At 38.9% G+C, this 24773-nt stretch overlaps 3 protein-coding genes across 9 annotated transcripts in view; 2 read left to right on the top strand and 1 right to left on the bottom strand.

The window, feature by feature from the left end:
• Positions 1-657: 657 nt before the first annotated feature.
• timm9 (translocase of inner mitochondrial membrane 9 homolog) lies at positions 658-2849 on the bottom strand. Its single transcript, XM_039673588.2, has 4 exons — positions 2756-2849; positions 2432-2490; positions 2240-2335; positions 658-1109 (listed from the first exon to the last, which is right to left on the bottom strand). The coding sequence occupies exons 2-4, from the start codon at positions 2468-2470 to the stop codon at positions 978-980; spliced, it is 267 nt and encodes an 88-aa protein (XP_039529522.1). The 5' UTR covers positions 2471-2490; positions 2756-2849; the 3' UTR covers positions 658-977.
• A 293-nt stretch (positions 2850-3142) lies between these two features.
• Positions 3143-24773, top strand: part of kiaa0586 (KIAA0586 ortholog) — a 135378-nt gene continuing 113747 nt past the window's right edge. For 2 of the 7 annotated variants that reach the window (XM_039673539.2, XM_089120180.1), the window contains exons 1-9: positions 3148-3851; positions 3948-4009; positions 4126-4192; positions 4702-4771; positions 4852-5026; positions 5122-5316; positions 6361-6520; positions 7515-7664; positions 13620-13746. In XM_039673539.2, the coding sequence (XP_039529473.2) occupies positions 3599-3851; positions 3948-4009; positions 4126-4192; positions 4702-4771; positions 4852-5026; positions 5122-5316; positions 6361-6520; positions 7515-7664; positions 13620-13746 (1259 nt within the window). In that variant the 5' untranslated portion in view covers positions 3148-3598. Of the gene's footprint in view, positions 3852-3947; positions 4010-4125; positions 4193-4701; positions 4772-4851; positions 5027-5121; positions 5317-6360; positions 6521-7514; positions 7665-13619; positions 13747-24773 lie in introns of all 7 variants that reach the window. The other 5 variants (XM_039673555.2, XM_039673547.2, XM_039673529.2 and 2 more) reach the window with 5 other exon arrangements.
• Positions 18143-20970, top strand: irf2bpl (interferon regulatory factor 2 binding protein-like). The gene has a single exon (XM_039673578.2). It carries the CDS (start codon positions 18271-18273, stop codon positions 20266-20268), a length of 1998 nt encoding a protein of 665 aa, XP_039529512.2. The 5' UTR covers positions 18143-18270; the 3' UTR covers positions 20269-20970.

Here is a 24773-nt window from a genome sequence, read left to right as displayed (position 1 = left end):
GTGTGGGGGGGGGTCTTATTTGCACTCTTGAGGTTCAAGAGTGTCACCCCTTCATTGCTGTACACTTTTTTTTCTGCACAGTTGCTGATCTGTAGCTTGTACCACCAAAAGTTTCTCTGAGTTTTCCTGTTTTTTCGTATTTCCCATTCATTTCCTATGTCGGTCATTTTTAACCGGGAGGAAGCTAAGTGTGACTTTTTTTTTACGACCCTTTAACAAATCAGAATAATCTCCTTGATTTTTTTGTGTGTTCATATAGGTAATACAACAAAAGTCACCAAGTTTCAGCCCCATCCGATGTAGCAAAAAAAATTAACATTTCAAAACGTAACAGTTTTCGGTCATTTTTGACCGAAGAAGCCCAGAGGGTTAACTGGTTGAACACTCACAAAAACAAGACCCTTTCACCACCCTTTATTTGGCAGAAATACACTCATATAATTGACAAGTAATATATTGACGCTAATAATTTTCACAAATCAAGTCAATATTTAGTTAGATTATATATATATATATATATGCGTTATACACAGCAACTGTATAATCAAAAGCAAAATAATTTCTTCAAGCAAAAATCTATTTATTTAGAATTTGGGGTGAACTATGACCTGGGGATGTTTTGTGATATTCGCCACACTAATAGAGATTCAGAACTCATCCTTGTTAAACATTTTGTTTTTATTTCAGTAGATAAATTATGCATGAACAAAACTGAATATTAGAGTTGACTAACATTTCGTTTTGCATTATTCTAACATAAAACAAGAAAGACCTTTCACGTTGTACAGTCAAAATGAACATGTCTGTCCTTTTTTGGAAACCAAAAATCCCAACAATCCAGCAATCCGAAGAGCCGGAAGACATGAGGGCTACTCGCACTATTTCCAGTGCCTGAGTCCCGTGTCCTGCTGCTCCAGTTTGGAGGGCCCTGCTCCACGCTGGAATAGTGCTGTGGGGTTCAGTCCAGCAGAGGTTGACTATCGCGGTCCTAACAAGCCGGCTTTGGCAGCCAAAGCTTCGTTCTGCTGGATGTGATATTCCTGGAAGCGCATGGAGATCCTCTGCGTCATCTTCAGGTACTTTTGTAAGCAGCTCTCAGAACATGAGGTCTGGGAAGAAAAGTTGCGTTCAAATCAAGTTAATGGTACTGTTTAAGATGACGCTTTATTTTAAGGTGACGGCTACGCGTTACTTAATGTACTTACTCTAGTAATAACAGTAAATTATGCAAAATTGACTGAGCACAAAAGCAGCTTCTTTACTTAAAGCAGTATTTCACTTTTTAAAAAAAAACTTGCTGATAATTTACTCACCCCCATGTCATCCAAGATGTCCATGTCTTTCTTTCTTCAGTCGAAAAGAAATTAAGGTTTTTGATGAAAACATTCCAGGCTTTTTCTCCATATAATGGACTTCAGTGGGAACCAAACGGTTCAAGGTCCAAATGAGAGTTTCAGTGCAGCTTCAAAGGACTTTAAACGACACCAGACGATGAATAAGGGTTTTATCTAGAGAAACAATCGCTCATTTCATAAATAAATAACAAAGTTTAAGTTTTATAAACACAAATGCTCTCCTTGCTCTGTTCTGTGATGAGCGTTCGTGACTCTCCTGTTCAAACTCGTTCATCAAAATGAACAAATCTTTTTTCGAGTCATGGCTCGAAGGGTCCTAGATAAGATCCTTATTCATCGTCTGGTGTCGTTTAAAGTCCTTTGAAGCTGCACTGAAACTCTTATTTGGACCTTGAACCGTTTGGTTCCCATTGAAGTCCATTATATGGAGAAAATCCTGTAATGTTTTCATCAAAAATCTTAATTTCTTTTTGACTGAAGAAAGAAAGACGTGGACTTCTTAGATGAAATGGGGGTGAGGAAATTATCAGCTAAAGTTTTTTAAAAGTGAACTACTCCTTTAAGCCTGGTTATGAAAGTTAATATATGCGAAATAAGATGATATATTTAAATACGTATTTTAAATACAAATTATAGTCTCTCAAAGTATTTAATTACAATTTCATTTATTTTTGCTAAGGAAAATACAAAATACTCAAAAGTGATAAAATTATTTTTTCAAATATAGGTAATTAAAATACTGTCCATCTCTGAGTACATGTAGTTGACTAATATTACTCAATACAAATGTATGTCACCTTAAAAATAAATTGTAACCCTGTTTAATAATAGCTTAACATTTATTTTAAAGGATATTAAATTAAACTTAAAATCACATAACTTACCTCCTCTGGCTTGACCTCTCTTGTTGTGAAATCTTTAACACAGTCCATGAAACAGTTTTCTGTCAGTTTATTGTAGGTTCCCAGGAATTCTTTGAACTGCAAAATACAAAGATGATCAGCTAAACGGGTTACTGGATGATTTCAGAACTACAATAGACAATATAAGTGTATGGTATGTAAGGTTCCTCTTGCCTGTTTGATCTGGTCTGATTCAGTAACCTGAGCTGCCATAGTTACAATACAGTGGGATGCTGTGAAGGAAATTGAATAAAATTAGTCACACTAAGAGCATTTAAAACAGTAGACCTGTTCTCACTGACAGCGCACAAAATATAAGTTCTCTTATGACCAATGATGATGATGAGTGGCTAGATTAGCCTTTAGCATCATCTCACATGTACATTTATAACACAGGCTATGCGAAAAATGCCTTTCAAAATAAATAAATTAATAATAGCTTTATAGTAAATAAGATTTAGATTTAGCAAGGGACGTAAAAAACAGTAAAGCGGATACCTTTGCTGTCAGGCAGTCAGAGCTGAAGGACATGTGAGAGAAGAGAACGGAATCGGCACTTCCGGAACAAATAAGAGTCCCTATGAATAAAAAAAAAAAAAAAAAAACATGCATCAAAAAAGCCCTTAAGGTGTGTATTTGGAGGTGTATTATGATGGTGATGATTTTTTTTTTAAATAGTTTGTCTTTGGTCTGTGGTAAACAAAGACAACCATCCCCTGTTTTTATATTTAAGTTTTGTATCTTACAACCTTAATAGTAAAACAGGTAAATATATTCTGATAACGACCCAATGGGGGCAGCAGTGTGACTTCTTAGACCAAAACCATTGACCAAAACAAAGAGAAGACAACCCTTTATTTTGAAATCTGTGTTAACGTCACGCCGCTGTTTCCTTTCAAGATCACAGTTGTTGTGAAGTTGAGAGTTTTTGTTGTCAGCAACTACCGACGCTGTGAAAATAACTGGACTTTGAACTGGCGTTTGAAGTGAACCGGGGGAAAAAACACCCTTTGGATATTACGGTAATATACTATAATGTAGACGTGACTAAAATAACAGAAATAAGAGAGAGGCTGTTCAAAACTGATCCTTTAAAAGATCACTTGCGGCGGGAAATTTAAAAACAATAGCTACATTACTGATGAACGTCAGAGTGATTGACGTGTGTCATCTGTGAATATCTCTGGGAAACGTGCACTAATCGTTATGTTGACGTCACTCTTACGGTAAGACTGTTGTTGACGCTTTAATGGAGCCCCACAATATTATTATTAACCGTCTGAAGACAACCGACACCTCTGTTTGGACTGTCTTATTAACGTTACAGATGTAAAAGTGGAAATGGATTCTTGTGTGTCTGTGATCAATAACACACATTTAAACGACTCTACGTCTAGTTCTGATGCAGCAGATGTTTTAATTCAGTCAACCAGAGCTGCTTTGGGTGCCAGCAGAGAGGAAAAACAGCATATGAGTCATAATAAAGTTAATATTCACATCAGGAGACTGACAGACTCTGAACATGTTCATTCTGTGGATGAGAGAGAAATCCCATCTGTCCTCCCTGTGAATATCCTTTCAGCTGAAGATACAGGTAACACTATCAGACTTATTTTAGTTCAATTGATTATCAATTTTAAGTGATCAATTAAATGATCAAAAGAATAAATTCATATTTATCTGAACTCAGCTGGACCAGATGAACAGCAGGCTGTTGGACCGTCAAATACATTTGCTAACCTTTTTGACAAAGTGAGACTTTGTTTACTTTGGTTTACTTATGTTTGTTTTTAATCAGTCTAAACTTAAATTGAATAAAAATATTTTGTAATTGTTTATGTTAATTAATAAAAGTGTCTGTCACATAGGCCTCCAGGAAAGAGAAAGGTGAAGCTCAAACTACAGTCATGCAGACAGGAAACTTAAAGTCAAAAGGTATATTATATTATTATATTATATTATTATTCAGGGATTTCTAATCTTTTAGATGCCAATGATCCCCCAAATATGATCATAATTTAAAAAGCATCTATATAGGCTAGTTTCTTGTTTAAAGACTTTATACTGTTAATATATATATATATATATATATATAATTTGAAAATTATTTAAGTTATTTATTATTTATTTAATTATAATTTAATTATAATTTATTTTATTTAATTTTTTAAGTTATACATTATTTATTTAATTTATTTAATTATTTAAATAAATTATTTATTTTAAAAATAATATTTTTCTTATATTATTCATTTTTTTATTGTTATAGTTTTTCTTCTAAATTTTACCATGGAAAAATGTGAAAACCCCTTATATATTATGTTATATTGGCATATATTAGTACCATGTTATATATGCCTATTATATATTTTTTTGTATTATAAACTTTTTCAAGAGCTGAATGCCACCATTGCAAATTGATTTGACCTTTGTGAACACCACAGGTGGAGATGTACAGATTTCTACGTACTCTGCTGATGGGAGAGGAGCAGTATCTGCAGCCCTCAGGAAGAGGTAACGTCTGCTTCCATTAAGTCGCTCCAATAATCAAACTAAGGTCATTTTGCACACGTGGATATTTCACTCTCTTTCAGATCCCAAAGCGCCCCTTTAAGACGAAATGTGACAGTACAAGTGTTGGACCAAGACAGATCTCAGCCTCCAAGAGGCCAGTCAGATCCTGCTTTTCCATTAGGAGATCCTGGGACTTCTGCAAGTGTGTCAGCTATAACAGCTGCTACTACTGCTGCCACAGCGCCACTTATCAAGGTAGACCTAAGAAGGATTCATATAGCATTATAACATTCTTAAATTCACAATTCAACATAACAGTCTCCTTAACCTGTCTTTGTTTGGCCCATCAGGCTCAGAGAGAGATGGAGGCTCAGATCGCACTGGTAACTGCCGAGCTGAGGAGGTTGCAGGCAGCAGAGGGCAGTGTCAGGACTGAGAACACTTCTGCTGGGAGAGCGGCCCATCTGGAAGAGCAACTTAACATTCTGATCCAGCAGAGACTGCAACATCTGGAGACAATTCAGTGTCAGCAGATTCAACTGCAGGTAAAGAAGGCAAGATCTCTGTTCACATCTGGAGATGCAGAATCTGCCCTTTTTTTTTTTTTTTTTTAAATGTTATTTTCTAGTTTGTTTTTACTTCTTACTTTTTGTCTTATTCTGTTTTTTACATTTGTTTTATTTTAATTCTGTATTGTTTTGTCTTGTTTTTATTTAATTTGATTATTTTATGTTTGTTTTATTTTGTTTGTTTTGTTTTTAGTTTTAAGTTTAGTTTTTTAGTTTTTTTTAGTTTTTTTTGTTCTGTTTTTTATTATTTCATTTCATTTTATTTTAGTATTATATTTTTACTTTTTTATTTTTTAAGTCTACTTTTAATGTTATGCAAGGTTTATTGTACCAAAAACTTTCATAATCTAGTTTTCATGTTTCCCACCCTCCTTAACCTATGAATTAAATATATTGGTAACACTTTACAATAAGGTTCTTAACATTAGTAAATGCATTAACTAACATGAACTAACGATGAGCAATGCATTAGTTACAGTGTTTATTAATCTTTGTTAATGTTAATTAATACAAATAGAGCTGTTCATTGTGCGTTCATGCTAGTTCACAGTCCATTAACTAATGTTAACTAATACAACCTTTGATTTTAATAACGTATTAGTAAATGTTGGAATTAATATTAACTAAGATTAATAAATGCTGAAGAAGTATTGTTCACATATTGTACAGGTTAACTAATGTAGTTAACTAATGTTAACTAATGAACCTTATTGTAAAGTGTTACCAATATATTTGCTACTGTAAACATCCTCAGTTATGATATGCTGACCTCAGTATAGAAGTATAGTTTTCCACTGTTGTTCATCAAGAGTACCAAATACTGAACAGAGTACATAGTAGATTGAAAAAAAGACTTCATTCCAGACATCTGTTTTAAGCAGTCACATGTTGCTGTATAGCATCTTCATTTCAGAGATCTGGAAGGTTTCAGATTTGCTTCATAATTGGTTGTGTTTGTCAATTTTGTGCATTACTTTCTCCAATGGCGCAGCTCACAGGCGCTCTCTCCTCTGTCTTTAGAATCGTCTCTTGGGCTCGGCTCTGGATGTCGTAGCAGCTCGTGCTAACCCAGACTCCTCTGGAATCACCCAGACAGACTCTCTGCCAGTTCAGATCTCTGGGAGTCGCAGCATCAGGCTCTTTTCCCCTGATCAAACCTCTGCTAGAAGCCCAGGCTTCGGTGAGTTGTGGTACAGTGGACACCCATGCTAAAGTTGCCTAAAAAGAGGAATAAAAAATAATCTCTTGGATATGTATCTTAATGCCTTAATTAAAAAAATTAGGAAAAATCAAAACTTTTAAGGACACCAATTTTCTTTGTGAATGAATAATGTATCATAAATAAATAAATGTTCTTCCTTAAAATACAGGGTGCATAAGTCAGGACACCCCTATGTTAAATTCCCATAGAGTCAGGCAGATTTTTATTTTTAAAGGCCAGTTATTTCATGGATCCAGGATAATATGCATCCTGATAAAGTTCCCTTGGCCTTTGGAATTAAAATATCCCCACATCATCACCCTTCACCATGCCTAGAGATTGGTATGGTTTTACTTCAGTTAGCCTAATAGCTGGTTTGATTTGCATCGAAAGATGATCTTATGGAAAGTACCCCATGCCAATCTTTAGGTATGTTGAAGGGTGATGATGTGGGTCTATTTTAATTGAAGTGGTTGACCAATCACAACACACTGCTTGTCCTGCTGACCAATCAGAGCACATTGCACTTTTTGCAAGGAGAGGCTTTATGGAGACAGGAACTAAACAGAGTGTTAATTAGAGACCAGGAAGAGAGGTGCTGCAACAATGTAAACTATGTCTTAAAAATAAAGCATAAAACCTATTTTAGGAGACCTTCAAGACACATGACGTCAGTTCCCCTCAAGTTCACAAAGGTGTCTTAACAGAATAACCACATGTTTGACAGCCATAGAGTGTTCAATACTTTTTTTTGTCTTCATATCAAATGGTTTGAAACGCAACAAACTTTTTTGTTTAAAAAGTGTGCTCATGATATTTTGTTGTTTTCATATTTCTGTTATACAATGCAAGTACATTTAATGGCAGCTTAATTAAATATGGGGCAACTGAATATTTGGATATATTTCGAATTACAAAGGGTGCTGATGTTATTGTGATGTTATCATTCTACATTGATTTATTTCTCTTGCAGTCTCAAAGGATGTGCGCCGAGAGAAACAAGCAGGTGTGCATATAAGCCCCCTGGACACCCCCGCACCACGGAAGGTCATTCCTAAACCCACCCACTGGACATCATCAACAAGCACTGTCAAACCTCAAAGATCCTCTCTCAAAAACAAAGGTTGGTTTTTCTCATGCATCATTTTCTCTGTGATAGTTTATTGGCAGGAAGCAGTACGGTCATTATTAATGGCAGAAATCTGATTTATTTGGTTTTGCTTCAAGGCCCAGATTGTGTGGGTTCATTTTACTTTCTTTTTTATTTCTTTTGATTCATGACCCTATCAAAGCAGACATCTGAAATGATTATTTGAATGAATTGTTTATTAGTTTTTTTTTGTTTTGTTTTTTAAATCAGTCCTAGACTGGTATTATGATGACATTCAAGTTGAAACCACTTGATGGCAGTAGCGCCACTACTGAATTTTTGCTTTTGCACCACGCACTAACAGACCTAAATTTTTATATATATGATTATATATAAATATTATTATTCTATACTCTCTCTCTCTCTCTCTCTCTCTCTCTCTCTCTCTCTCTCTCTCTCTCTCTCTCTCTCTCTCTCTATATATATATATATAAACAAATATCGTCTTCTTTTAAATCATTGTAATGTAGGTTAATAGATCAGTCAGAGGTAATTAGATTAATCAAAGTTAATGATAATCCATAACAGCAGAAAACTGTCTTTTTCTCCCAAATCATTTTTCCATGTGGTTGAATCTAAAAGCTTTCTTGGCTAATGTCCTTCTCGATTTAGATGCATGCTTTTATATTTTATTTTTTGCAAGACAGTATATCTAAATATCGAAACTTTATTTATTGCTTTTTTGTTTCTGTTATTAGTCCTTTGCATTAAGTAAATTATTACATGCAAAGTCTTTTTTTTATCTATAGGCCTATCTAATTTTTTTTTTCTTCATAATACGCATTGACTGTTTTGGCAAGTAGACGCAGCATTTTAACTGATTTCTTCAGCACATATTTTGCGGCTTATTTTCTTTGGTTAAGTCTCATATCTTATCACTAATTGCCAATTGCATTCGCTGCATCCATGGCTACAGGCTTTGGAATCCATTGTGCTTCGCCTCCACCAAGAAACCGCCTGCCTTTAGTTTCCTGTTTAGGAGGCAACAATGATCAGCTCAGCCCAGAACCTCATGTTCTCAAACTCCAAAACCAGTAATTTATCCCCAAGCATGTTTTTTCCCTTTAGACACCATCACTCAACCAATCTGTCACTCCTCCGGATTGAATTGAAGACTTGCTTTTGCTCTAAAAACCAATTAAGGCAAAAAGCAGTTGTTGAAAGAGGTGTCACCGCTGAACAGCTGTGTAAATATGAACAGTTCAAGCTGTTCGCCTCAGTCACGCTGTTTTGCTCCTGTCGTAGAGAGCCGAGGCTTGTTATTGGAAAGCTTCGGGCATGTTAGCACAGGCTGACCTGGTAACACAGCTGCTTTAGTGTCTTCAAGTAGTGTGTGTTATTAAACAGGCCGCGGTGGATCTGAATTACCGTTTGAGTGTACCAGCCTCGACCAAATCACTTTCGAGGAGCACTTGTCTTATCACAAACAACATTCCTGATTTTCTATTTCCCATCGATCTTTCCTCTTTTTCCAATTTGCTGGTAATTTAGTTGCGAGCTGTTCGCTCAGAGATGGGGTCGCTGACACACGCCTGTCAGTCTGAAACCTGGGAGAATTTTCCCACCTAAATCGAATCCCCCTAGGTGTCTCCCACATGAACGAAGGATTGCTTTCCCAGACGCCGGAGCTTATTCCTAGGCTCACGTTGATGGATGTGTGTGGGAGAACAGAGAGTTAATTATGGCTTGCAGTTTTTCGGTGTGTTTTTTTTTTTTTTTTCCCAGGAGTGTGAAAATTCTCACCCAAAGCATTAGTTCTGTCTGCTTTCTTATAACCGCGCATTCGACCTACATACATACACAATGCACTCCGCCAGACTGAGTTTGAGAATTTGATGTGAAATTCAGGGATGTGTAAACACACATAGTCCAGGTTGCTGTTTTTCTGGGCCGTGTGTGTCGAGACAGTGGGGAACGTTCAGCAGTAAGATGTCTGTTGCTACTGACTCCATTTTGTCACTTGTGAGCATCAATCTGGTCGTCATGGCAACCCGGCTATTTCAGTGGCAGCACTGCTTCATCTCTTCGGCTGTCAGACCGCTCTCTCTCTCTCCATTGAAACGGGCTATTTTTAGCCAACCTTCCTTTTGTTTCTCGTGTACATCATCAAAGCGGCATTAAATACATGCGGAGAGGCGAATTGTGGAGCGTGAAGATTTGATGTGTAGACTTTTATGTTCACCTGTTTATGCGTAATGCACCAGGAAATTAGGAGAGGCGTATTAGAACTGTTTTAATTATCACAGCTCTTACATGATTTTGTCATAAAGATAAATTTAGCAGCTGTTACTGTGTTTGGGGGATTTTTTTAGCATCAGCTTTTTAGGTTACAATGTAAATGAGTGTAATATAGGTATGTATTTGTATGTATATGTAGGGTATATTTGTTTGTTTTTGTGGTTTCGTCAATGGTTTTCTCTTGTAATATCTTAATGTCACACTATATTCTTTATGCGATATGCTTTGGACAGAGGTGGGACAGGTTGGGGTTGGTTGGTTGTGTGGAAGAGCTTTAGTATGCGTAAGTGTTTGGTGTTATTTTAAGGACCCCCTCGAAAATGAGATGTTTCATCTCAAGGGGTTATCCTCCAATAAAATGATGAAATGATGACGTAAAAGAGAAAGTGTTTCTTTTTTGTTTTATTAATTTAGTTGTATTAATTGCTTTATTAGTTTTTTTTTATGTTGAAGTGTCCAATAATCAAAACGGTGAACCAGTTGTATTTCTGATGTTTAAACTATGACAATTAAAAACACAATATTCTTTATATGAATAATTTATTCAAAATGTCATCTGTACATTTTGAATTTCTATTGTTATTAATCTTTTAGCATTTTTGTTGTTCACTTAAATGGTCCTGTGGTGTGACTAATGACTTTTTGATAGCATAAATATTGTATGTAGTCACTCTGCATGTTTGAAATGTAATTCTTTATTCATCTGTTTTCGATTCATTTAGCCTTTAGGTCAGTCAGATCCAGACTAGTAGTGAAGATAGTAAAATCTAATAGGTGAAACAAGAGTCAAATCCTGTTAGTTGGGAAGCCTGCAGATTTTACATTAAGGGTTATGAATATTGCAGATACCCTCAACAGAAATTCATGTGGTCTTACCTCATCAAAGATTTATGGGTAGGAATTTTAGCTCGTACTAGACAAACACTGTCGAAATATGCGGTTACCTGATCTCAGGGAGATGACATCATCTTTAAATACTGTGCAATTATTCAATCTGATAAATGCTTTATGCGTGCATATATGTGTACTATTCAAAAGTTTCAAGTCAGTAAGAGTTTCCTAAAGTCTCTTTTGCTCACAAAGGCTGCATTTACGTTTTATAATCGAATCTAGTTTGAAATGTCATTTATTCGTGTGATGCAAAGCTGAATTTTCAGCAGCATTACTCCAGTCTTCAGTGTCACATGATCCTTCAGAAATCGTTCTTTTAATATATCGATTTGCTGCTCAAGAAACATCATGATGAAAACAGTTGTGCCGATTAATAATTTTGATGGATAGAAAGGTCAAAAGAACAGCATTTATTTGAAATCGACATCTGCTGTTATGACGTAAAAGTCTTTACCGTCGCTTTTGATCAATTTAGGGCATTCTTGATGAATAAAAACCATATTGACCCCAAACCTTTGTTTGTAAGTATAGATAACACAGTTTAGGATAAGCAGGCAGATACAAATAGCATGTTTCATTAACACCATGACATACAGTACATTGTGATCCTAATGTGTTCGTTGTACATTCTGAAAGCTGGAAAGCTTCTTGTCACCTCTCCCATGTCAGCCGGGAGATACCAGGAGAATCTGTCCCCCCCCCGCAGGGATGCCCTTTCCGATATAAATGGCAGAATTTATTATTAGCCAGTGCCCTTACCTGCCGAGGCCTCCATCAGCGTTGATGTGCGCTGGGGGGTGGGTCACATGCCGTGCGTCACAACTTAATAGAGCACAGACACGCTAGCCAGGCCTTCGAATGCATTAAGGTTCTTTGTTCCCCATAATGCACTTAATGCATCAGACAAGACCCTGCTTTTTTCCCTGTAGCCATTTAACCTGCATGGGGTTTTTAGGTGTTCACAAGCACTGTGAGCCGTGCTCCCGACGGGCAGCAGTCTGGCATTGTGTGTCTGGCAGCACTATTACGAGAATCGGGCCCTTGGTGAGGTGCCAGCTCCATGTAAAATGCTGACTGTTGTTTACAGCTCTGTGTTCGGTGTAATTATAAAAGCAGCAGAATGGATCTCCGCGCAGCCACGGGTCTTGAACTTTACAGCTGCGGATGTGTGTGGGTTTGACGTCACGCGGCAGCTGGGAAAAGGGTTAGGAATCCGTGCGGTAACGTTGGCAACTTCGCGTAGACCTATCAGGAGCTGCTGTTGTCACAGTAAACAATCCCAGAATGCAATTGGAAAGAATATGACCCAGAAAACTGATGACTGCTACAGTCTGGTTAATGAAGTTATTGATCTGTTTTTCACGTTACAATGTATGTTTATTGAAATTTTTCCTCTTGGGTGCTATGACGAAATTTTTTTTATTACATTTCTGTGTCGCTTCAATGTGTAAATGAATAATAGACCCATCAAAAACTCTCCTTTTTTCGAGTTGTTTTTAGGGAAACAACACACTCACGCATGCACACATTGTGTCTGTGGCAGTAAATGCATTTTGTTTCAAATAAATGAACTTTAGATTCACCAAAGAATCACGGTTTCCACAAAAATATGAAGCAGCATGATAATATTGAAATGAACGAATGAGCAGCAAATCCGCATATTAGAATGATTTCTGAAGGATCATGTGACGCTGAAGACTCACAGGAGGAATCACAGTCAGGAATAAATGACATTTGAAAATATATTACAGTAGAGGACAACAGTTATTGTAATTGTAGTAACATTTGTCTATATGAGGAGTTCAGATGCAAAAGCCTCTAAATGCCATTTGAAATGTTTTATCAAACTTGTATATTAAAGTTCAGTAATTTCACTTAAATAACAATTAATAGGTAATTATCATTGCCATTTAAGTGAAATCAGTGAACTTAAATATACAAGTTTGATAAAAATCATCATTAAAGAAGAAAATTTCAAATGGCATTTAGAGGTTTTTGCATCTGAACTCTTCATATACAGTCTCAAATGTGTTAACGGCACTGCTTATTTTTTATTGGAGTCATTAACTGCGCTGATTGTTTTTGCATGTCTGCTTGTTCTCTCCGAGAAAACACGGCGATACAGGAGGCTTTGTTTGCCGTCGAGTCATGAGACTTGAGCTGCTCGTTTAACCATGTTCAAGAAGCCTCATGTTCCCTGTTAGCCAGACACTGGGGCCCGCTGGAGGCGCGCATGGCAGCACTGCTGTTGTTCCAGTTGGAGGAGGCCCTTCTTACGCTGCCTTTTTGACCTTAAGGAAATGATTACGGGCCAGGAGCTCTACTGTTGTTTTTGGACGATTGAGAAATCCTTGTCCTGCGTATTTATATAGCTTTGTTTCCTTTCGTCTGCATTCCACAGTGCCGCGGGGAGAACATTCCACTCTCCGGCCTCCTAATAGGGCTCAGGAAAAAGCACCAGGATATTTTACATCTGCGCCGTATGAGGTTTCCCCCTCCGTGCTCTCGATTTGACTTTTTCCATTTACAGTCATGGCCTGACAAACTGAAAGAATATAGAAAGAATAACCGCTCGCTTGTGTTCCGAAGAGCCTGGCGCGTATCACGTATTTATGGTCCGGGTTATTGGCACGGCGCACTGCATTTCTGCAGAATTGATGACTAGCCGAAACACACGGGGCCTTGTTAGAGTCGTAGGCCCGCAGTGGTGTGTGTGTGTGTGTGTTCTGGCAGTGATGAACCGGACTGCTGACTGCGGCAGGTGTCTGGTGGCCGGGCTGATATCTTCTCTCTTTGCAGGAAATGGCAGACTTCAGGACCAGAGCCCTAATAACCGGAGGTCTCCCGAGAGATACGTTATGCAGTCTGTTGGGGTAAAGAGGTTCGCCATGGCAACAGCCGACAACGGCCAACCAGAGCGGTCCAGGTAATAATAGATCTCTTTTCAGAGCAGGAAGGCACACAACTCTCGGCCTTTCGTGTTTCGCCGTACACAGCGTGTAACCATAGTAGTGGACCTACATAACCACTTCTTTTCCCAAGCCAAAGGAATGCTTTTGTTTTATTTACGGTCTTGTCTTTTTAGTTTAAATACGCCTTCCTAATGTTCCATAAGCAAGTGTCGCTTAAAAACGGACGAAGCGCACACGTGTTTTGCTCGAGTGTCTCTCGCTGTGAGAGGCTTACCGCAACTTGTCAAAATGACAGTATAAGAGGCAGTGCGTTGATGTTAGTGGTTGACTTTGAATGTCTTTGCTCTTGGCCTCTGATGTAGCCAGGGAGATTCTCAATCCAACATGTTTTTCGGATCCCGTTCCAAACACTTTTTCCGCTACATCTGCAAATTAATTTTGGCCTCCTTGAAGATGATGTCATCCGGAGCAAGACACTTGAATTGGAGTTTATATAACTGTCTTGGGGCAAGCAGAAGACAGTTTGGCAGATGATGCTAGCAAACAGTACCTAAAAGGTTTTTTTTTTTACGTTTACCATGGAAATATCACGTTTTTTTTGGCATACCAAAATTTTTTTTTTGGTTCTTTGACATTAGACTACCATATCAACATTAAATGGATTAGTGGTTGATCGATGGGACGATATGTAATACCATTTTTTGGGTTTTATTTTAAATATGTATATATATATTTAATACACCGTTTGACAGCCCTAATATATATATATATATTTTTATATATATATATATATATTAGGGCTGTCAAACGGTTAATCACATCCAAAATAAAAGTTAGTGTTTACATATATGTGGGTCCTGTGTGTATAATTATTTTGTATACATAAATATACACACACATGCATGCATATTTAAGAAAAATATTTGATTTATCTATAAAATATTTATATTTATACATAATATAAATTATATATAAATCTATATACAGTATATACATGAAAATATTTCTTAAATATATACAAACATGTATGTGTATTTACATACAGTATATAGAATAATTATACACCGTGCACCCACATATATTATGTAAACATAAACTTTTATTTTGGATGCGATTAATCGCGATTAATCGTTTGACAGCCCAAATATATATGTATATATATATATATATATATATATATATATATATATATATATATATATATATATATAATTTCCTTAAGGATGCATTAAATTGATCAAAGTGATAGTAAAGACATTTATTATTTAAGAAAATATTTTTAATTTCAAATAAATGCTGTTCTTTGGAACACATTTTAAACATGTTTTTACTGTATTGTGATCAAATAAATTATATATATATATATATATATATATATATATATATACACACACACACACACACACACACACACACACAAATGAAAATACATCTTATAATACACACACACATATTATACACACATATCTCATATATATATATAGGGAGAGAGAGACAAAAATTGCCTAAAATATTGGCTAAGTATATGCTAGATATGTCTGTCTATTACTTACATGATTATGGTAATCATATACAAAGTATATGTCAAGCTATCGTGATATTGCAACAGTCCTATTTTGTTAGAGGAGCAAAAAGAGTGTGTTTATTAACCTAATATTTTAAATGTGTCCTTTTCAATAAATGTGGCAATACCTAGATTGCTGTTTATACTGTTTGTGATCGAAAGCCTCTCGAATGTTCTGCCGGCCGCTTTGAAATACAGTTTGTGTTGGTTTTGCAAAAACAGAAGATTTTAAAAGAGTACATTTGCTTTCACTGCCCCCACCTTTTTTTTTTTTTGGGGCAGATCAGCAGCTGCATTTTTCTTTCTCTTTTCCAGCCAGTATTTCTGTGTAACAGTAAGGTCTCTTCTAAAAAAAAAAAAAAAAACAAGTGAGGGAGAGAGAAAGTCATACATCTGCAGGTTACCGAGTGTTCAACACAAGATGTGCACACACGAGCAGCTCTGGGAAGTCTCCGAGCAGCCTCTGGTTCCCATGGCAACCGTGGGGCGGTCTCTATCGGCTCCATCTGAGAATAGGTAAAGTAAATCTGCATGCAACTGGCCGCCCGCCAGCGTCTCAAATGAAAGAGCACTTTGAATGGCTGCCAGGTTTGGAGGAGGAGAGAGCCTGTCAGGCCTGCTTAATGTTGGCAGTTTGTACTTGGCAAGACTTGCCTTTTCCCAGAATCCCTCACTCTGGAAGCCCGCCAGCCACTTAGCGGAAGCTGAGAGTTAACCCCTGCGATAAGCTGGTGGAAAGCTGAATGTGGAAAACTTTCCATGCAGAGTTTGTGTGTGTGTGACCGCACATGTATGTGTGTGTGAGTGTAGGTGGGTGGATGTTCTGCACAGTGTGCGTGTGTGTGTGTGTGAGTGAGTGCCAAGCCTCAGGGTGATCTGTATTCATGAGAAGACTACAGGGACAGTGAAACATCCCTCAGTGAAAAGGAAGGAGGGTGAAATATCCTTTAAAGGCAGACTGCATATTATTTAGACTTTACATTTTTTGCTAAAGGATTGCATCTGCCCATAGAATCCCAGTTAAATATGTTTGGTGTTTTTCTCCGAAATATAAATATTTGAGTTCTACATGTGGTCTTGTGTCGCGCAAGGGCGTTTGAGTGTTTGCAAAGTGAAGCCTGATTTCATTTTGAAGTCAAGTGACTCGCTCCAAGATCATTTGCACAAACACTCGTTTCTTTGTGTCGTTAATTTGGGGCACAAACGAAAGACATCAGGCTCATTTACACCATCCGAGTTACAAGCACAGGGCACAAATACTGTCTCCGGCTTTACAAGCTGGAAGACGTTCTGCTTGCCATATCAGTAGTGGTTATTTTATCCGTTTGACATCCAAATTCAGGCTCTGCCATGCTTGATGTACTGTATATATAATTTTCAGCGGAGGGAGAAAATCATATCCTCAGATTTGGCTCCTGCCTACTTGGTAGTTATGGGTTTTGTTTTTTTGCTTGGATAAAGCACAGCTTCTTTCCGTGCCAGCAGAATGCAGGGATTGCAATAAATGGCATTTCTCCTCTCCTCCAGACCTCCCTTGCTTTTTTTTTTTCTCTTCCTTTGGTTTTTTTCACCCTGTTATACAACAAGACGAGGGGGTGGACATCATCTACGGGGTGTTGTTAAGCAAAGAATAGACTATGGGAAAGGGGCTTTAGGGGCGGAGCCGCCAAGCTTCCTCGTTTAAAGTAAACAAACACTCACGCAGACTGACCGATATTACCAGAAATATTATGAGTCTTTCATAATCATATTTATTAAATGACTTATAGATGTCAGAATATCTTCAATAGGTGTTGTTTATGTTTAAGGCAGCCTCTAGTCTACACCATGGAGCATAGATATTATTTCAAATGCTCAAAACTGTCTTGTGCATGTATGGCCACAATATGCGTATTTGTATTTTAAATTGTGTGCATTTTGCTGGTCTAAGCATTTTTTCCAACATGATCTCGCATTATTAATTGGACCACAGAATATGAAGCTTATGGACATTTTAGAAGCAATAAGAATCGACACTCTGGAGTCTGGAAGAAACATGAATACCTCAGATTTTCCACCCACAACTCTGGCTCTTGTATTCTGAAAGCAAACTGGCTAATGAGGTATGGCAAGCAGCTTGAACATGAATCGTTTTTTATTTGTTTTATAAAAATGAATATTTATTAGCTAAATTGTTTTTTTCCCCCTGTTTTTGTTATTAGTATGTGTTTGTATGTGATCCAGTAATGATCCATTTAATTTTCACTGGTAACTTTTCATTAGATTGTAATGTTTTTTTTTTGTTTGTTTGGTTTTTTTTTCCCAATAGTGATGAGTATCTATTAAATTATCATTTAAAACAATTTATCAGATTTATTCATTAGAAACTAGTATTGATCACATTTATTCATTAGATACTAGTACTTATATTTTTGGTACTATAGTCATTATCCCAATAGTGACAAATAACTATTATATTTTTGCTGGTAACATTTTTTTTTTTTAAATAGGCCTATCTGTTGGTCAGATATTAACTAGACTTATTAGTGCTTATTTATTCGAGAAAAAATATATACTAATAAACACAAAAAATAAAATGTTTTACCAATAACAATGGAATAGTTACTTATTTAGAATAGAGTGACATAAACTCTATTGTCAATACTACTGAAGTACAATTGGATTACTTAATGTTAAATGAAAAAGTGCTAGTAACTAAAAAATAGATAATAGTATGTTTTGAAGCATAAATGTTTAGCCTGCTTGCCATAATGGTGGCGGTGCGCGTTTCTCGGCCCATTCAGAAGATTTGTTAGGGAGTGGTTAGCGCATGCGCACTCGCATGGCAACAAGTGGCTTGTCATTTGTAACAGAAAAAGGAACTGCGGAACGTGGTGCTGACGTCACTGGCCCAGCCAGGTGGCATTCCGAGAAGCAGAAGAGGCGCATTCGCCTCCTAGTAACCGTATAACGGATCCGAGAGGAGCAGCTCAACATGTCTTCGGCGCAGGTCTCCTCGTCGAGGAGACAGTCGTGTTATCTGTGCGACCTGCCGCGCATGCCGTGGGCGATGATTTGGGATTTTACGGAGGCCGTATGCAGGGGTTGCGTGAACTACGAGGGCGCGGATCGGATCGAGTTTGTTATCGAGACCGCGCGCCATCTGAAGCGGGCTCATGGCTTCCAGGAAGGGAGATCCCCGGGTCCCGCGCCGCCGCCTGCGGTGAAAGCACAAGCGGGAATGTCATCCAAGGAGTCGGTGCAGATGAATCATGTGGACGGCTCGTCCAAACAGCAGCAGCAGCAGCAGCAGCAACAACAACAACAACAGCAGCAGTCCGGCTTGGACCGATACGCGCTCGGAACAGAGAGATCGCGCTTTGATTATTCCAGCATCGGCGCGCACAGGCTTCCGAACGGGCTCGGTGGACCGAACGGCTTCCCCAAATCAGACGACGGACCCCCTGAGCTGAACCGACAGAGCCCTAACTCGCGTCGGAACCACGGGCTGGTGGCTGTGTCGGGGCAGATGAGCGTGCCGCCGAACCTCCTCCCGCAGACCCTCCTGAACGGCCCGCCCTCCGCGGCGAGCATAGCACAGCACAGCCTGTCTGGACGAGCCCCTCCAGCCACGACCAGCATCGGACCTGCGCTCGCCCTCTCCGAGCAGGGTAAGCGACCCGGTTCTGTGTCCAGCACGGACCAAGAGAGAGATCTGAAAGAGAAACAGCGTAACGCAGAGGCTCTGTCTGAACTTGGTGAAAGTTTGAGAAACCGGTCAGAGGATTGGGCGAACAAACCTAAGATAGTGAGGGACACGCTGATCACGCTTTCCAATTGCACTCCGTTTGATGTGAGGTTCAAGAAAGACCATTCCCTTGTAGGTAGGGTGTTTGCTTTCGATGCCATTTCCAAGCCCGGCATGGACTATGAACTGAAAATCTTCATTGAGTATCCCAGTGGATCTGGTAATGTGTTTTCCAGTGCGTCTGGTGTGGCTAAACAGATGTATCAGGACTGCATGAAAGACTTTGGCAGAGGGCTTTCCTCTGGCTTTAAATACCTGGAATATGAGAAAAAGCACGGCTCTGGCGACTGGAGGCTCCTGGGCGATTTGCTGCCCGAGTCCGTGCGTTTCTTTAAGGAGGGGCTTGGGGGTGAAATGCTGCCCCAGCCTTACATCGACGCCAGCTGCCCTCTGCTGCCCTCGGCGCTGGTCAACATGCCACGGGCCGTGGCGTCGGGCAGCTCGCTCAGGATGGGCGTGCGCAAACGCAAAGCCTCCCCAGAACCAGACTCGGCCGAGGGGGAGCAGCAGAGACAGCAGTGGATGGCGAGTCAAAGCGAGGCGCTCAAACTGACAATGGCGTCCAGCTCGTTCGCTGCCTCTCACGGCGCACCTCCACCCCTGGGGACGGTGCACTCCAGCCGAGCCACCCCACCCGAATCGGCCCCACAAAACGGACAGTCCCCCATGGCTGCGCTCATGTCGGTCGCAGACACTTTGGGTAACGCACACTCACCAAAGGACAGCAACTCTGTGCACTCCACCACATCCACCCGACACAACAGTAGCAGCCCGGTCTCCCCCGCCTCGGTGTCCGGACAGCGGCGTTTGGCCTCCCGAAATGGGGAGATCAGTCTCACCGGCACACCTTCCCAATCGGGTTCACATCAGGGCATGGATCAGGTGCACCCTCAGAACATTCCAGACTCACCCATGGCCAATAACGGACCCTTGTGTTGTACTATCTGCCACGAACGTTTAGAAGACACGCACTTCGTCCAGTGCCCGTCAGTTCCCAACCACAAATTCTGCTTCCCGTGTTCCCGGGAAAGCATCAAAGCGCAGGGGGCCACGGGAGAGGTGTACTGCCCCAGCGGAGAGAAATGTCCCCTGGTAGGGTCAAACGTGCCTTGGGCGTTCATGCAAGGCGAGATAGCGACCATTTTAGCCGGGGATGTGAAAGTAAAGAAAGAAAGAGACCCTTAAATATAAATATATATGCTTCCTGCATCAGAAAGAGACAAGTGAAGCGAGTATATTTAAGGTTGTGTCTTAAATCCTGGCGAACTGCCTAACAAGATAACAGTTATGAACATTAGAGGCATTTGAAATGCTAAGTGTGCAGCACGCTTGGTTTTGAGACACAGCCTACTTGTTGTGAATATTGAAGTAACAGAAATAGTCCAGTGTACAGAGACATTTCGTGTTTTCCTCCACGAAGGAGGAGGATGTGTGCGTGGAACCCTTTTTTTACGGCACTTTTACGGTTTACGTTAACATTTCTATTCAATTTCATACTTATTTTCCACATCTACATGTACAATCCCAAGCAAAAAAAATAAAAATGTTATTAATGAATACACTTTTTGTGGTAGGTATAACAAATGAAGTGAGTCTAAGAGAGGGCATTCTTTGTTTCTTGATCCCGTCTTTTTTTTTTTTTTTTTAGTATGATCTTTAAAACGGCAGTTTTTAATTTGTATCCCGTGGTCTGAGAATACAGATATATTTTATTACGTGTTTTCATTCTTTTTTTTGCTTTAAAGTTGCACGGACGCTTTAGTAGAGCAAAAAATACTGTAAATGAAAAATGAAATGCTCTGTTTGTTTATACATATTTCTGTAGTAACAGAAGACTTGTAACGTGCCTTGGAGCTGAGTAAATTGTAATAAATTCATTGATATTAACTCTTTGTGGCGTGTTAATTTGTCCAGGTTAGAAATGTCTTTGATATTTGAATTCTGCCTTGATTTATTTCAAAGTTCTCTGATGAATTATAGTTTTTTAGCGTCGTCTATTTGTTTATGAAACGGTTATGTTTTGTAGATATCCGTAAGGGCCAAATTATTCTTTTTTCCAGTCACTTTGTAATGCTGTTTTTTTTTTTTTTAACCAACAATATCCATACAAAAGCCATTTAAAAAATACTCCGCTAAGCACATTTCTCTGTTGTTACATGTAACTGGGATCGAGTATCACAGTAAGCATATCATTTTCATTGCTTTTGTCAGTGTGTTGTGCATTCATGACACTATTTTTGCTCCAGACAGATGTAGTCCTGCTACTCTGACCTAAAAGTCAAATGTTTGATGCAGCCACAGGGCATGAAACATCAATTCAGCACTCCCTGATGGGTGTCACATGGGGTAGGTGCAGTGCTTGTTTATGTGCTGTTAGTTTTTTACTCCCTCAGCAACACATTCTGTTAGCGCACGATACAAACTGTTTTACTGCACATACAGAAGGCGTTAAAATGAGCACCCTGCTCTTTACACACTGTGTCTTAATCGGTTATGCCTAGCTGTTCCCTCTCTCCCTGTGTCAAGAGTATTTTGGTGCAAGTGGGAAAGCTGGAGAGGGAAAATGCTTGCACATGCCTGAGATGGCCCTGGGGATGTATTCCTCATTTAGAATTCAGCTGGTTGGTCATGTGACTTGTCAGTCGTACTCTTGCATTGGCTGCGGGAGCGAGGGAAAACAGTTGGTGCGTGGCTGTTGCCATGACTCAAACTAATGCTCTTTCACAGACAAATAGAAGGTGGCACAATTCATTCATGGCAGCCGGCCATGCAAGAGCATCCAGACCAAATAACTGGGGGGACGTTAAGGTCAGAGAACAATGCACATGCCAAGCTATCTTACTGAAGTGGGCTCTGTGGTTGAATACTGTGGAGGCCTGTGGTGCACATCCTGTAGATCGGAATAATTTAAGCGGGAACTAGAACAGAGTTTGTGCACTACACTCTATTAGAAAAAAGGGGTTCTATATATGAAGCATAGGGTTCTTTACTCAACTCCAAAGGAACTTTTATGCTAAAAAAAGGTTCCATAATGAGAAAGGTTCTTTATAGGCTATTATTCATTCATATATTACATTATTCTGTAACATTTTGTAGTTGTAATTAAGTGATTGTTTATTAAACTGTTGTATGTCACATTTTAATCGTGCTGATTTTTGGAGGAGAAAAACTGAAATGTCACTCTTCGTGTGATATTGATTAATTGCATTTTTTTAACCCCCATATTTTGAATTTTGTGATCATTCACACGCATTGCATTTAAGGGGTTCCAAGTACGTAGCGCTTTAGAACCTTTTAAGGTTCTATATAGAACCTTTTCTTCTAAGAGTGTATGCGCGAGTTTGTTTCTATAAAGGCCATGTGCAACACTTGTTTTTGTTATCAGCAATACACATTATGCATTACGTGCAGCATATATTAGTGTGTATATATTGCACTGCATCAAATTTCAAAATAGGTACTGAAAGGGTTTGTAATGTTTTTTCCCTCATTGAATCATGCATATGAATTCCTTGCCAAAATATTTGCATATTCAAAAGACAATGGCTCGTATGAGAGCACAATAGATTAGCGAGTATAATATGTATAATACATCCCTAATCCTTCCAAACCCGGTGAAGAGTTTAGTTTGTCGTGCTTTGTGGTGCATTGCAGTGATCTTGTCGCTGCTGCTCTTGTCTGTGAGGAATCAAAGGTGTGGTGTCTGGTTCAGGATGGAGTGGGCTTCTATTGTCATGCTAAAACTGACTTGGGTTTGAGGTGCCCTTGGCTGTCTCCGTAATCACATGGGTTTCAAGTTTCAGTGCACATACAAAGAAAAAATAAACAGATACACCAACCCCACCCATTACAGAAGGCGGGGGTCTCACTTCCTGTTTACTACACATGCGTATGTGGCGTCTTGAGTGTGTGTGCTAAATTCTGCACCTTCTCATGGAATGCTTTGAGACGCAGACAACTGGGAGATGTGGAGAAAAAGACCCTTTAATTGGCTTTATGGTGAATATAAATGCTTAAGAAATCGCACATGATTAGTTTGAGTGGCCATTTAAGGATGGAGATGTACCTTAATGATACATCAAGACGAGCACAAATCCCATTACTGCCTTTGTGCCGCTATTTTTCAGCATAATACATTTCTATTCGTGTTTACAAGGCATTTATTGATCCGCTGATGCATTTGAAACTCTTTTACGGTCAGTTGTGTGTTGGATTTATTTGTGTTGCTGCAAACATCTTAAAATGAATATGACTCTCTTAACTCTAATGTGGTAGCCTGTCTGTTTCGGGAACATTTGGTTTTGGTCGCGTTGTAAAATCACAGCAGTCTGTCCACCCTTTGCTAGCTAGTGAAGCCAGCGGCTTTTTCCCCTCCTCCAATTCCTTTCATCCTTATAACACACACACACACACACATCTCTCCCTCTCTCTCTCTCTCTCTCCTTCAAGGGAGAAGTTTCCAGTGGATAAAAATACAGCCACTCCAAAGGTTACGCTGCAGTGCCATCGTGCACAGTTGCCCATGGTAACAGCCTTGTTCAAAACATCATTTATTCAGGAATGTGCAGAGAGGTTCAGCGTTAACCCTGCGTGTGCTGGCATTTAGCTGTTGCTCTGCTGTGTTTTGCATGTCTTTTGTTTATAATTTTGCTTTAGAATTGCAATACCGTTTCCTTGCTGATATTGTTACATTGTTTTCTTGTCATTGGAGTAAATATCAGTGTTACAGTGGGCGTGAAATCTCAAAATCCAATCAACAACTGGTAGATAGATCCAGGTCCTAGCCTTTCTCATATATTTTTTTATTTGTTGATAATCCAGTTTACTCGGATAAAGATCTGTCGAGATTTCATCACAACTTTACTTATTGATCACCCTTCTTTGCCCATTTGTACAGTAGTCTGTTCTAGAGGCCGACCGATAAAGGATTTTGAAGGCCTAGTACCGATACAAATATTTGTTGGTTTTAAAATCCGATATATCGGCCGATATTTTTATTTTTTCGTCAGAAACGCGCAAGTAAACATTAACAGATTTCCCTAACATTACTTATTTATTTATGAGTTTAACTAAAATAATATGATAATGCATTAAAAAGAATCTTGTTTCTTTTATTCTCAAAACAGAACAGACTGTTGATAGTGGCATTAGCTAGCTTTGTGGTTAGCTTAGCTAGTCTATGATTAGCCCTAATTTAGTAATGGATGACGTCATACTGCAAATTGTAAGACATACATTTTCAATATAATGATACGTCTCATTGCTATAACTGTCACGCGCTATTAAAGAAATACTTCATTCACATCGTCAAAAGCTAAAAGGAAAGTCAGTCAACTACACTGTAACAACGTAACGTAAATATTACTAGCTAATTCCGCTTCACTCTCGGCTTATTTAACAGCAGCAAAACTGGACATGATAGTCACAAATTTTGTCATGCTTATTTGAGTCAAGAGAACTGATGGGGATGTTCTTTTAATTGTTAATCAAGCAATGTATGTATCGTGACCAACTCAACGAGTGTTGCCAACAGGAACGGTGTAGAGTGCCCTCTGGTGGACAAACTTTACAACTCCAACACTCCTGACATGGTTCAAGTGTTTTTCGTCCCTTTTTATTTTATTTTTGATATATTCATTTATCGGCCATTCTAACTGCCGATACCGATAGTTTGGAAAATGCCCAATATC

The sequence above is a fragment of the Pimephales promelas genome, chromosome 15 (genome assembly GCF_988280905.1).
Source record: "Pimephales promelas chromosome 15, fPimPro1.hap1.1, whole genome shotgun sequence".
Lineage (NCBI taxonomy): Eukaryota > Metazoa > Chordata > Actinopteri > Cypriniformes > Leuciscidae > Pimephales > Pimephales promelas.
This window is presented reverse-complemented; position numbering and strand designations above follow the sequence as displayed.

What these genes read in the sequence shown, in the direction of transcription:
- timm9 (XM_039673588.2), bottom strand. Translation starts at nt 2,470, where the DNA reads ATGGCAGCTCAGGTTACTGAATCAGACCAGATCAAACAG. An exon ending in AATCAGACCAGATCAAACAG is followed by an intron (nt 2,336 to 2,431) that starts GCAAGAGGAACC and finishes TGTATTTTGCAG; the next exon opens with TTCAAAGAATTCCTGGGAAC. An exon ending in GAGAGGTCAAGCCAGAGGAG is followed by an intron (nt 1,110 to 2,239) that starts GTAAGTTATGTG and finishes TTTTCTTCCCAG; the next exon opens with ACCTCATGTTCTGAGAGCTG.
- irf2bpl (XM_039673578.2), top strand. Translation starts at nt 18,271, where the DNA reads ATGTCTTCGGCGCAGGTCTCCTCGTCGAGGAGACAGTCGTGTTATCTG.